The sequence below is a fragment of the Mobula hypostoma genome, chromosome 11 (genome assembly GCF_963921235.1).
Source record: "Mobula hypostoma chromosome 11, sMobHyp1.1, whole genome shotgun sequence".
Taxonomy (NCBI): domain Eukaryota; kingdom Metazoa; phylum Chordata; class Chondrichthyes; order Myliobatiformes; family Myliobatidae; genus Mobula; species Mobula hypostoma.
This window is the reverse complement of record NC_086107.1, coordinates 96,752,560-96,767,266: the sequence shown is the minus strand read 5'-3', so window position 1 is coordinate 96,767,266 and position 14,707 is coordinate 96,752,560. Positions and strand designations below refer to the sequence as shown.

Below are 14,707 nucleotides of genomic sequence, written 5' to 3'. Positions count from 1 at the left end.
CCTGGACCACCACCTCTTCTCACTGTTACCATCAGGAAGGAGGTACAGGGGCCTTAAGCCACACACTCAGCAATTCAGGAACAGCTTCTTCCCCTCTGCCATCCGACTCCTAAATGGACATTGAACCCATGAACACGACCTCACTACTTTTTTTAAATTTTTATTTCTGTTTTTGCACTACTTATCTTAATTTACCTATTTAATAACATATATATACAATTACTGCAATTCAGTTTTTAACAAAATATATTTTCATATATTGCGTTGTACTGCTGCCGCATAGTTAACAAATTTCACAGCCATATGCTGGTGCTACCTAACCTGATTCTAATTAGCTAGTAATCAGTTTACTGTCTAAATTGCCTGAATTAAGACATTAATTAATTAATTAAGAATTAAGACATCCTTGCCATAGAGGGAGTACAAAGAAGGTTCACCAGATTGATTCCTAGGATGGCAGGACTTTCATATACTGAAAGACTGGATCGACTAGGCTTATACTCGTTGGAATTTAGAAAATTGAGGGGGGATCTTATTGAAACGTATAAAATCCTAAAGGGATTGGACAGGCTAGATGCAGGAAGATTGTTTCCGATGTTGGGGAAGTCCAGAACGAGGGGTCACAGTTTGAGGATAAAGGGGAAGCCTTTTAGGACCGAAATTAGGAAAAACTTCTTCACACAGAGAGTGGTGCATCTGTGGAATTCTCTGCCACAGGAAACAGTTGAGGCCAGTTCATTGGCTATGTTTTAGAGGGAGTTAGATATGGCCCTCGTGGCTAAAGGGATCAGGGGGTATGGAGGGAAGGCTGGTACAGGGTTCTGAGCTGGATGATCAGCCATGATCATACTGAATGGCGGTGCAGGCTCGAAGGGCTGAATGGCCTATTCCACCTATTTTCTATGTTTCTATGAATTTGCTGTACAACTGGACATTTAATGTGAATAATAATCCTCACTTCGTCTTTGACTCATTGGTCAATGCAGTATTTGCATTAAGTATGCTGTAACTTGAAAATAATTACATTCATTGTCCTGACAATAAAATCCTTATGGACTACTGATAACACAAATACATTAGCAAATTTAACCTTAGAGAGTCTTCATGATCTTACTTTTAGAGACAATGATCTCCAAAGACAAATTTTCGGTGCCACCCTCTCGCACCTTGAAAATGCTTCTCTGCGTCAGAGGCACATCATAAGGAAATTGTTGTGCATCACAGAGCGGTGGTAACCCAAAACTGGGGAAATCCTGCCACATTACCCGCGCAGTGCAGCACTGCAGATCAAACACCAGGAAAGTCAGTTTTTAAATGCTGATATCTTCCTAATTTTAAGGAAATTACATCACCAAATAATCTTCACAGAAGTGCTGAAGGAAGTTTATAGAGTACTGAATCACGTATCTGTTGTTGATGTTTAAAATCATCTTTTCTTTGTCTTTTTTTCCATTGCTACCAAATTTAAGGTGGAATAATGCACCTGACTTTCCTGTGGCAATTGCTGCATCCACTGAGGCTCCTCCTGTGAAGCTATTTGTGGCTTTGATGGTAAACTCAGAGGGCCAGTCTGCATCTTCTTTCTGGGTAACTGCTGATCTGTCTGTTGATACTGTCCCTGTGGCGTCCACCGCTCTTGTGCCAACTGCTGGACATGAGGCGACCTCTGGACCTGTGGCAACCGCTGTTCCCGCGGCAACCGTTGGGCCCGCGGCAACGGCTGGTCTTGTGGTAACTGCCGGTCCCTTGAGAGCCGCTGCTCTTGCGGCAACTGTTGGCCCCATGGGAGCTGCTGTTCATTTGTCAGCTGCTGGTCCCGTGGCAACCGCTGCTCCCTTAGCAACCGCTGGTCCTGTGGCTTTTGAAGATTGGGAGGATGTAAAAGACTGCGTTAACCAAAGTAAATCTCAAAGGTGGAAACATATTCATTGTAGAAAAAATGAGCCATTTCTCACATCCACAGGACTTGCTAGAAAGTACCTTTGAAATACAGTGGATACTCTATTTTTTAGTTACTTAGAAAGACAGCATGGAGGAGGGCCTTCCAGCCCCTTGAGCCAAGTCACCCCAGTAACTCCTGATAAACCCTATTAACCCTGACCTAATCACGGGACAATTTACAATGACGAATTAACCTACCCGGTACGTCTTTGGGCTGTGGGAGGGAACTAGGAATACCCACGCATTCCACGGGGAGGACATACAGAGAATCCAAACAGAACGGCACCGGAATTGAACTCCAGAACGTTTTAAGCTGTAATAGTGCTGTTTTTAACTGCTACGCTACCATGGTGCCCAATGCGGGAGCAGGGTAGGGGGCAGCTAACTTGTACCTAGCTGTCTCCCCACTGACAGTGCACTGCAGAGACCCTTTTGTTTCCATTAGCACCCAAAGGGTTGAGAGGGGGAGGGGGAGATCCGAAATGATAGGAGAAGACAGGAGGGGGAGGGATGGAGCCAAGAGCTGGACAGGTGATTGGCAAAAGAAATATGAGAGGATCATGGGACAGGAGGCCTAGGGAGAAAGAAAAGGGGGAGGGGGGCAAGCCCAGTCAATGGGCAAGGGGTATAGTGAGAGGGACAGAGGGAGAAAAAGGAGAGAGAGAAAAAGAATGTGTGTATATAAATAAATAACAGATGGGGTACGAGAGGGAGGTGGGGCATTAGCAGAAGTTAGAGAAGTCGATGTTCATGCCATCAGGTTGGAGGCTACCCAGACAGAATATAAGGTGTTGTTCCTCCAACCTGAATGTGGCTTCAGCTTTACAGTAGAGGAGGCCGTGGATAGACATGTCAGAATGGGAATGGGATGTGGAATTAAAATGTGTGGCCACTGGGAGATCCCATGTTTGCCAACATCACACGGCACAGCACATAATGATGACCTCACATGACACAGCACATAATGATGACAATGATAATTCATAGCTAAAAACAACCTGCTGGAGGAACTTAGTGGGTTGAGCAGCATCTGTTGGGGTATGGGAATTAGCAGCATATCGAGTCAAGACCCCACATTCTGATGTCACAGAGCAGGGTGTCAACCTGATACATCAACAACTCCATTCACCCAGATGATTCTCAACCTGCGGAATTCTTCCGGCAGATTGCTTGATGCTCCTGACTCCAGCCTCGGCAGTCAGTCGCCTGTGTCTCTGCAATTCATAGCATATTAGTGAGCTTTGAAATGAGGAAAAACTGATCAGGTCCCCTTCCTTGGTGGGAGCATAACCTTCAGAGACCTCATTACTTCTAACGAGGAACTGTCAAAGTCAGCCACGGTTAAACCAGACTCAAAGAATCTGAGTGTGGTGATGTGATTGCCTACCCCATTCTGATTGTGATAGCCCACCTCACCCTGACTGTGATAGACCCCCCACCGCCCTGACTGTGATAGACCCCTCACCACCCTGACTGTGATAGACCCCCACCCTGACTGTGATAGACCCCTCACCCCGACTGTGATAGACCCCCCCACCCTGACTGTGATAGACCCTCCACCTTGACTGTGATAGACCCCCCACCCTGACTGTGATAGCCCCCCCATCCTGTGATAGACCCCCTACCCTGACTGTGATAGCCCCCCATCCTGTGATAGACACCCCCTCACCCTGACTGTGATAGACCCCCACCACCCTGACTGTGATAGACTCCCCTCACCACCCTGACTGATAGACCCCCCCACCACCCTGACTGTGATAGACCCCCTCACCACCCTGACTGTGATAGACCCCTCACCCTGACTGTGATAGACCCCCCACCCTGACTGTGATAGACCCCCCACCACCCTGACTGTGATAGACCCCTCACCCTGACTGTGATAGACCCCCCACCCTGACTGTGATAGACCCCCCACCACCCTGACTGTGATAAACCCTCCACCTTGACTGTGATAGACCCCCCACCCTGACTGTGATAGACTCCCCTCACCATGCTGACTGATAGACCCCCTCACCACCCTGACTGTGATAGACCCCTCACCCTGACTGTGATAGACCCTCCACCCTGACTGTGATAGACCCCTCACCCTGACTGTGATAGACCCCCCACCCTGACTGTGATAGACCCCCCACCACCCTGACTGTGATAGCCCCCCCATCCTGTGATAGACCCCCCCCACCCTGACTGTGATAGACCCCCCACCACCCTGACTGTGATAGACCCCTCACCCTGACTGTGATAGACCCCCCACCCTGACTGTGATAGACCCCCCTCACCCTGACTGTGATAGACCCCCACCCTGACTGTGATAGACCCCCCACCACCCTGACTGTGATAAACCCTCCACCTTGACTGTGATAGACCCCCCACCCTGACTGTGATAGACTCCCCTCACCATGCTGACTGATAGACCCCCTCACCACCCTGACTGTGATAGACCCCTCACCCTGACTGTGATAGACCCTCCACCCTGACTGTGATAGACCCCTCACCCTGACTGTGATAGACCCCCCACCCTGACTGTGATAGACCCCCCACCACCCTGACTGTGATAGCCACCCCATCCTGTGATAGACCCCCCCCCCACCCTGACTGTGATAGCCCCTCCATCCTGTGATAGACCCCCCCCACCCTGACTGTGATAACAACCTTGGCCCTGACCATGATAGCCCCCAGCTATGATGTCACCTTGGACACACCCGTGGTGGTGACCCTGTCAGTGGATGTCAACAGTGGCCTTGACCCTTACTGTGAAAATGGCCCTGACCTTGACTGTGATAAACCCCACCCCTCTCCTGGACTGTGACAGTCCTCCCACCCTGACCACAACTGTGGCCATGGCCTTGACCCTGACAGTGACCTTGCTACCAACTGACAAGGCAGCCAACGCTGACCCTGGGTCTGTCCCTGGTGAACAACCTGTACAAAAGTTGGGGTGGAGCTTGAATTGTTAACTTTTGTTAATGTGGGCTCATCCATTCCTCTCCCAATGTGGCCCGGAGCCTTGCCTGGTCCACACCGGTACAGAAAGCTGCCGTGAAGATGGCAGGAACAACCCGAATGGAAGTCTCCATGGTCGAAGGCTCCTCCAAAGGGTTTAAGGCTGCGGCTGAGGTGAGTCCAGCCAGTTATTTAACCAGTGAGGCTTCAACAAGTCCAGCGGGGAGCTTGGCCGTGCCCAGAGGGGCAGTCACTCACCCGGGACTGCTTGGAGAAGGATATCAGCATTGACAATGTGGACCAGTGCAAGCGTGATTCCGTGTGGGAAGTGCCCGGCCACTCTTCTAGAGGCTCACAAAACAGCGCTGACAGCCCTCCCGTGGCGTTAATATCAGCGCCATGCGACTAGACATATCCACTGGCTTCATCCCATCATGCGCTGTTTCCCACCCGTCTTACCCTGGCAACTTAGCTTTACAAAGAGGGAGCAGGTTAATGGAAGAGTGAGGCACAGAGGCAAAGCAAGGGGACTGTAGGCTTCCTTACCCTGGGGCCCGCTTCAGTCAGTCTTGACGTTTTAATCAGGCTGTTAACTGACGGATGTTTCAAAGCTGTGAAAATACCAAGAGGTTCAACCATTGAGTTCATTTCGGATGTGCACAGTTGTACAATTAGAGGAATTACTGTGGTAGGGAGTTACAACTGATGGTCAGGTTCCTGGGAGACACGAGCTGCTGCAGTGGCTTTACAAGAGTATCACAGAAGCTGTCCAACTAGCCACACCAGGCGAGCACGAGCTTACCTTTACCACTGAAGCAGTTGAAATAGATGAGTACGCAGAACAGGATTACTATTAATAGACCGATGACTCCACATAGATTCTGGCTCAGCATATTCAGGCCCCAGGGAATATCTGTGCCTTCAAGGTAAGAAATGTAATTAGCAGTCATGCAGAGTATCACAGGGGTAAAGTAACGAGAAAGGCAGTGCCCTCTGATTTGTATGAAATGCAGTGGCATTTTCCTTTATTACAAAAGTCGTACCAGTTTATGAAAGACCAACCAGTTTGAGTTACGCGTACACCGCTGGGACCTTGGTGAGCGGCTGCAGCTAACCAAAACTATTCCTGAAGCTTGGCACTGTCAGAATGTAGGTCAGTGACGATCCCACCAAAACCAACAACTCACCACCGCCAACCAGGGGCTCGTTCGCACCATTCACGCTTTACACTTTGGTCAAATCACTGTCCTACCTGCCTGTGCCATCGCTCTCCACCACCAGACAAAGTAACGATATAACCAGCTTTAAAATTAAATAAGTGTCCAATAATCAATAAGACAAATTATTCCACAGAGGAACACCAACAACCGCTCACTGAGGACATCACCTTGTGACGATATCCTGAGTTATTCATTAGGGACTGTGCTTTTAAAAAAAGAGAGAGCGTGCAGCTGTACAGCACAAACAACTTGTTACAGAGAGAGAAGGGAGGAGCTACTTGATGGACAGGTGGTGTTCAGTACAACAGCATTTAAACCAGCGTAATTGCCTGTTTCACAGGACACGCAGACGCACTAGGGTGTGGTGAAGTTACCACTATCCTTTTCAGGTGCCCACGAGTGTGGGACTGAGGATCAATAACGAGGTATTGATCTGTGATTATTAGTGCGTGAAAGAGCGACCCTGTGGAGTCTACCCGAGTGTCTAACCTTTGCCTGGGTTGGTAGACTATCACTTGAAGACGGTGCTCTTAAGTTGGTCAAGTTTGGCTAACTTGGAAGTTTCGGAGGACAAAGGGAAGAATCGACGGCATCGGCTCACTCAGACAACCACAACACCTCCCTCTCTCCATCACTACTCAACTCAATACCACAAACTGAACTGATTTCATTTACCCATCACCGTAAGACTGTATCCATTTACCCCCTAGGCTTGAAGAAGCTTAGTTTTTATATTTCCACACTTATATATATGCATGAGCTTTGCTAATCTGGTTGATATATCTGAATGTATATTACTGTATTGCGTAGTTACTAATAAATACCATTAGTTAATAGCAATACCAGACTCCAAAGTGTTTTCCATTTCTGCTGGTTCTTTAACCCATTACGGGGTACGTAGCAACCTTGACTGGTGATGAACTGTCTGCAAACTAATTATCAAGTTCAGTGAACACCACGGCATCAAACGCCTCAACCCGAGCTACCAATTTTCACCACCATCCCAGAATAATAGAATCATGAAAGACTACATCAGCCTGAGTGTTTGACCCTATCTATAACCCTTTACCTCTTCCGACTTCACCGCCCAGCTTTTCACCTCATCCCCTCTCTCATTCTCCTTCATCTATCACCTGCCAGTTGTACTCCTTCCCCATCTCACACCTTATTCTGGCTTCTTCCCCCTTCTTTTCCAGTCCTGATGAAGGGTCTCAGCCTGAAAAGGCCATGTAACTCCTCCATAGATGCTGCCAGACCTGCTGAGTTCCTCCAATGTTTCTGTGCTCTGGATTTCCGGCACTACAGAACCTCTAGTGCCCCTGCCTGTGTGACACACCACCTCATGAAGGTGGTGCAGGTTACAACTATCCCGCTGCAGTCAGGGAAACGCTCCAGGTTTTGACCCTGTGATCTTTTGGTACAGGCAGTCCACAAGACACGACAGGGTTCAGTTCCTGATACCTGTCTGTCCGTCAGAAATCAGCAGAAACAAAGGTAACGGGAGAGCAAGAAGGCACAGAAAGTGCAGCCACCAAACGGCCTCACTGACTCAGCGGGGGAGGAAGTGAGTCTGCTCCGAGCTCCCCAATCTGCTCAGCTCCACTTCAGCCTCTGATTGTTGTGACTCGTGGAGAGAAATGTCCCCCTTCCCACCAGCAGATGCCTGTTGCCCCACAGCAACCAGTAAATCCCTCTACATCCATCTCACCAGGCTTTCAGACTCTTGTTCATATGCACGGCCTGTCTACAAGTAACCCAGGGAAGATCTGATTCTTGCTCTGGCTATACCCTGGACTGCCCTTTCTCACCGAACACTAATCACTACTTACTTCCCAACGTGGTATTTGCATCCATGGTTTCACATTGACACGATTGCATCATTCCTCGACCATCCTCCAGGCTGACTTTGCACTGGACATTAAAGCTCCTCATTCGGCCTTGGGTGCCCATAGTCCTGTTACTCAATGTCACATCCCACAGAATCTGCATGTCATTTCCTGTGAATCCAGTAATGAAGCAATCGGATCCTGTTTTTCCCCTTTCACGTGCATTTTCGGAAACTCCTGAAATATAAATGCAATGTCCCGGTTCACGCCTTTACTGTTATGCTGTAGGTATTTCATTTAGCGGTTCTGTACGAGCAGTCTGTTCTGCTTTCAGTCCGTTTGGGTTATGGTTGGAGATAAGGGATGCAGAGGAACGTGAGCCATCCAATCAGGATGGTGGAACCGGGGGGAGGTTTTTCTGGTGAGGGACACTAAGGTTGGGCTTGGGGCTTTTGCTCAGCGGGAGATGAAGAGAGAAGACACTGGAGAAAACTGGTAGTAGGATTCAACCCAGTGCGGGACCATGATGCGACGAAGCCAGATGCCGAGATCAATTGAGGATCGGTGAATATGGTGAGGCGTTGAGCTCCAGCTTGTGCGCATTCAACTGTTTAATTGCAATGGGCCTTTTTCTTTTTGTTTTTCTTTACAAACCCTTTAGTTAAGTTAAGATTCATAAATATAATTCCTGTAACCGTATGCAGACTGTTATTTCGTGGCACTGATTTGTAACGGGGTAGCAAATTACACGGCATTCACACAAACCGAGATTTGGGGTGCGAGAACTGTCTCAATCTCACAAATCTGGCGGTACCAAAGGGTGCCTACCCCAGACTTGTGCAGCCAAGGAAACAGCGGGTTTCATTAATAATCAAAGTGAATATATAAGTTTTTCCAAACTTGACATTGTAACCACTTTGTGGTAAGATTATGTTCTTTTGTGGACCAACAAGCATAGAGCAGAGCAGTACAGGAGCCAAGCCCTGGCCCACAACGTCTGTACCAACACAAGGTCAAAATGAACGAATAATTCAGCCTGTACATGATCTATATCCCTAAAATTCACCTGTCTAACAGCCCCTTAAAAACCACTCCCTTATCTGCTTCCACCTCCGCTCCTGGCAGCCCGTTTCAGGCACCCAACACTCCCTGTGCAAAACCTCCGCCCTGAATATCTCATTCAATGTCCCCCTTCTCAATTTTAATGCATGCCCCTAGGAGCTGACGTTTCGATCTTGGGTGGGTAAAAGATTCTGACTGTCTGCCCTTTCTGTAAACCTCATTAGTTTTATAAGATTTACTAGAATGTTACCTGGGTTTCATCACCTAAGTCACAGAGAAAGGTTGAACAATTTGGGTCTTTATTCTTTGGAATGTAGAAGGTTGAGGGGGGACTTGATAGAGGTATTTAAAATTATGAGGGGGATAGATAGAGTTGACGTGGATAGGCTTTTTTTCCATTGAGATTGGGGGAGAATCAAACAAGAGGACATGAGTTGAGAGTTAAAGGGCAAAAGTTTAGGGGTAACATGAGGGGGAACTTCTTTGCTCAGAGAGTGGTAGCTGTGTGGAACGAGCTTCCAGCAGAAGTGGTTGAGGCAGGTTCGATGTTGTTGTTTAAAGTTAAATTGGATAGCTATATGGACAGGAAAGGAATGGAGGGTTATGGGCTGAGTGCAGGTTGGTGGGACTAGGTGAGAGTAAGCGTTCGGCACAGACTAGAAGGGCCGAGATGGCCTGTTTCCGTACTGTAATTGTTATATGGTTATACAGTCCTCAGGTCTCCCCTGAACCTTCAACACCTCAGAGAAAACAGTAGTTCAGTTAACTAAACAGAATCTTTTTTAAAGTTAATTACTGAAGAAATTCCAACAGCCAATGTGATTAAGAATTGGAGAACTCAAGCTGCAACAGAGCGACAAGAAATGAAGGCTGATTATCATGCTGAGCAAATGCCACATACAGGAACCACAAATGAGAGAAAATCTGCAGGTGTTGGAAATCCAAAGCAACACACACAAAATGCTGGAGGAACTCAGCAGGTCAGGCGGCATCGATGGAGAAGAGTAAACAGTCGATGTTTTGGGATGAGACCGTTCATCAGGACTGGGGAAAAAGGAGGTGAGAAGTCAGAGTAAGAAGGTGAGGGAGTAGAGGAAGACGTACAAGGTAGTAGGTGATGGGTGAAACCAGGAGAGAGGGAGGGATGAAGTAAAGAGCTGGGAAGTTGATTGGTGAAAGAGATAAAGGGCTGGAGAAGGGGAAATCCTTTCTTTCTTTTTAAATCTTTTTATTGAGTAAGTATACAAAAAAGGTAAGCCATATAAACATTAATACAATGTTAAAGTATAATAAAATTCCAAAAGGTAACAATACCAAAAAGAAAATACTACAAACAATGTAATTTAAGCATAAGAAACCAAGATAACATAATAGTATACTAGATTTTATATATATCAATGGAAAAAAAGAAAAAAAAACCCCCAAAAAAAACCCACCGTGCAACTAACTAAAAGCAAAGCAAAGCAATGGGCTAACTTGAAACCAAACAGAGTTAAACTTAAAATCACGTCCTCAATCCCGACCTCCATTAAAACAGTGAAAAAAAACAAGAAGGGTAAATATTACATTAAATGAAAATATCGAATAAAAGGTCCCCAAATCTGTTCAAATTTAAATGAAGAATCATAAAGGTTACTTCTAATTTTCTCCAGATTCAAACATAAAATCGTCTGAGAAAACCAAAAAAAGGTAGTTGGAGCATTAAGCTCTTTCCAATGTTGTAAAATACATCTTTTCGCCATTAAAGTAAGAAATGCAATCATTCTACGGGCTGAAGGGGAAAGATTACTAGAAATTTTAGGTAGTCCAAAGATAGCAGTAATAGGGTGAGGAGAGATATCTATATTTAATACCTTAGAAATAATATTGAAAATATCTCTCCAAAAAGTTTCCAAAGTAGGGCAAGACCAAAACATATGAGTTAAAGAGGCTATCTGCCCCGAACATCTATCACAGAAAGGATTAATATGCGAGTAAAAACGCGCTAACTTATCTTTGGACATATGTGCTCTATGCACCACTTTAAATTGAATTAGGGAATGTTTAGCACAAATAGAGGAAGTATTAACTAATTGTAAAATCTGCCCCCAATCATCCACAGAAATGGTAAGCCCCAATTCCTGTTCCCAATCTACCCTAATCTTATCAAATGGAGCTTTCCTGAGTTTCATAATAATATTATAAATCATAGCCGATGCACCTTTCTGACATGGATTAAGGTTAATTATCGAATCTAAAATATATATAGGAGGAAGCATTGGAAAGGAAGGAAGTATAGTACTTAGAAAATTTCTAACTTGTAAATATCTAAAAAAATGTATTCTTGATAGGTTATATTTATTAGATAATTGTTCAAAAGACATAAGGGAACCATCTAAAAATAAATCCAAAAACCGTAAAATACCCTTAGTCTTCCAAGTTTGAAAAGCGCGATCCGTAAAAGAGGGAGGAAAAAATATGTTACCTAAAATAGGAATCGCTAACCCGAATTGATTAAGATCAAAAAATTTTCTGAATTGAAACCAAATACGCAAAGCATATTTAACGATCGGGTTAGAGACCTGCTTAAGGCGTTTCGAATCAAAAGGAAGAGATGAACCTAAAATAGAACCAAGTGTATAACCCTGAACAGATTGTAATTCCAATGCTACCCATTTAGGAATAGATAGTATATCCCGGTCAAGTAACCAAAATTTCATATGTCGAATATTAATAGCCCAATAATAAAATCTAAAGTTAGGTAATGCTAAACCTCCATCTCTCTTAGCTTTCTGTAAATGTATTTTACCCAGTCTCGGATTCTTATTCTGCCAAATAAATGAAGAAATTTTAGAGTCGACTTTATCAAAAAAAGATTTAGGAACGAAAATTGGTAATGCCTGAAACACATATAAAAATTTTGGCAAAAAAAACATCTTAACTGCATTAATACGACCAATCAAAGTTAAATATAAAGGAAACCATTTAGATGAAAGTTGAGTAATATGGTCTATTAATGGTAAAAAGTTAGTCTTAAATAAATCTTTATGTTTACAAGTAATTTTAATCCCAAGATATGAAAGGTAATTATTAATCAATTTAAATGGAAATTTATAATATAAGGGAAGATGTTTATTAATCGGAAAAAGTTCACTCTTACTAAGATTTAATTTATAACCTGAGAAAAGACCAAATTGTGCTAATAACTCTAAAACAGCAGGAATAGATCTCTCAGGATTAGAAATATATAAAAGTAAATCATCAGCATAGAGTGATAATTTATGGGACTTTAATCCCCGAGTTATCCCAGTAATATTTGAAGATTCTCGAATAGCAATTGCAAGAGGTTCTAATGCAATATCAAATAATAGGGGACTAAGAGGACAGCCTTGTCGAGTACCACGAAAGAGAGGAAAAAAAGGTGAGTTTAAAGAGTTAGTACGAACCGAGGCTACAGGGGAGTGATATAACAGTTTAATCCAGGATATAAATTTCAGGCTAAAATTAAACATTTCAAGCACCTTAAATAAATAAGGCCATTCTACTCTATCAAAAGCTTTCTCGGCATCTAAAGAAATAACACACTCAGGAACATTTTGTGAGGGAGTATAAACGATATTTAACAATGTACGAATATTATAAAAAGAGTAACGACCTTTAATAAAACCCGTTTGGTCTTCCGAAATAATAGAAGGAAGTACTTTTTCTAGTCTATTTGCTAATAACTTAGAAAAAACTTTAGAATCAACATTTAATAAAGATATTGGTCTATAAGATGCACATTGAGCAGGGTCTTTATCCTTCTTTAGTATTAAAGAAATTGATGCTCTATTAAAAGATTCCGGAAGTTTACCAAGTTTCAAAGAAGCCTCAAAAACCTTATAGAGCCAAGGAATCAATAAAGAAGCAAAACATTTATAAAATTCAACGGTAAACCCATCAGGGCCAGGAGCTTTCCCCAGATTCATAGAAAAAATAACATTCTTAATCTCATCCATTGTAATGGAAGTATCTAATAAAGAAGACATATCCTGTGAAATCTGAGGAAAGTCTAACTTATCTAAAAAATCATTCATATATTTAGAATCTCGAGGAGACTCCGATTGATATAAAGAAGAATAAAAATCACAAAAGGTTTGATTAATCCCCACATGATCCAATATCAATCGATCATTTTGGTTATAAATCTGATTGATTTGAGATTTAACATAATTAGATTTCAATTGATTAGCCAGCAACTTGCCAATTTTATCACTGTGAACATAAAAATCACTTCTTGTTTTCTTTAATTGGTTTACAATCGAGGACGAGAGTAGTAAACTGTGTTCCATTTGGAGTTCAGTTCTTTGTTTGTATAGCTCCTCAGAAGGAGCCATAACATATTTCTTATCAATTTCTTTAATCTTGTCCACAATTGCCATCTCCTCCTGCTTCTGTTTCTTCCTCAAAGCAACGGAATACGAAATAATCTGACCCCGAATATAGGCTTTAAAAGTGTCCCAAAGAGTGTTAACCGAAATATCTTCTGTATGGTTAATTATAAAAAAAAGCTCAATCTGTTCATTCATAAAATTAACAAAGTCCGAGTCCTGAAGCAACAGCGAATTAAAACGCCATTGTCTATTGTTTGGTATATTGGCCATAATTTTAATAGAAAGCTTAAGTGGAGCATGATCCGAAATGGTTATAGAATCATAATCACATTTAATCACTGAAGGAATGAGACGAGAATCAATAAAAAAATAATCAATTCTTGAATAGGAATGATGAACATGTGAAAAAAAGGAAAAATCTTTTTCCTGAGGATGCAGAAAACGCCAAATATCCGTCGACCCAGAATCAGAAAGGAAAAAATTAATCAAATTTGCAGATTTATTAGGTAAAGTCCGTAAAGGAGCCGAACGGTCCAAAGCTGGAGATAAACAGGTATTAAGATCTCCGCCCCAAATCAATGAAAACTCGTTCAAATTCGGAAACTGATCAAACAATGATTTATAAAATTCCGGACAATCCATATTAGGAGCATAAACATTAACCAAAACTACTTTTTTATTAAATAGTAAACCACTAACCAATAAAAATCTACCATTCGGATCAGAGATAATATCCTGTTGTATAAAAGTAACTGAGGAATCTATAAAAATAGAGACGCCTCGAATCTTAGCATTGGAGTTCGAATGAAATTGTTGGCCCTTCCAGAATTTGAAAAAACGTAGTCTGTCCCCCCTCCGTACATGGGTCTCTTGTAAAAATAAAATTTGTGCTTTAAGTCTCCGGAACACTTTAAAAACTTTTTTTCTTTTAATAGGATGATTAAGACCATTAGTATTCCAGGAGACAAAATTAATAATAGACTCCATAAATCCTAAAGTCAACCCACAACAAGGAGGATTGACAATAGGCGCGACCCACAAACCCGGAGAGGAAACAGAACATACAAAAGATACCGGGGAAAAGGACGCAACCAGTACTTCAATAATGTATATGGGGAAATCCAATAGGAGAGGACAGAAGCCCAGGGAAGAAAAGCAAGGGGGAGGAGCACCAGAGGGAAGTGATGGGCAGGTAAGGAGATAAGGTGAAAGAGGGAAATGGCAATGCAGAGAGGTGAAGGGGGAGGGGGGCATTACCAGAAGTTTGAGAAATTGATGTTCATGCCATCAGGTTGGAGGCTACCCAGACAGAATATAAGGTGTTGCTCCTCCAACTTGATTGTGGCCTCATCGCAGCAGTAGAGGA

The 14,707-nt window shown here is 43.5% G+C and overlaps 1 protein-coding gene across 1 annotated transcript in view; it reads right to left on the bottom strand.

Moving 5' to 3' along the window:
* Positions 1-111: 111 nt before the first annotated feature.
* LOC134354367 (uncharacterized) overlaps positions 112-14,707 on the bottom strand; it is a 39,915-nt gene continuing 25,319 nt past the window's right edge. The window contains exons 3-6 of the mRNA XM_063063327.1: positions 7,931-8,164; positions 5,684-5,800; positions 5,428-5,492; positions 112-1,858 (exon numbers count right to left, since the gene is read on the bottom strand). Coding sequence (XP_062919397.1) covers positions 1,427-1,858; positions 5,428-5,492; positions 5,684-5,800; positions 7,931-8,164 — 848 coding nt within the window. The 3' untranslated portion in view covers positions 112-1,426. The remainder of the gene's footprint in view (positions 1,859-5,427; positions 5,493-5,683; positions 5,801-7,930; positions 8,165-14,707) is intronic.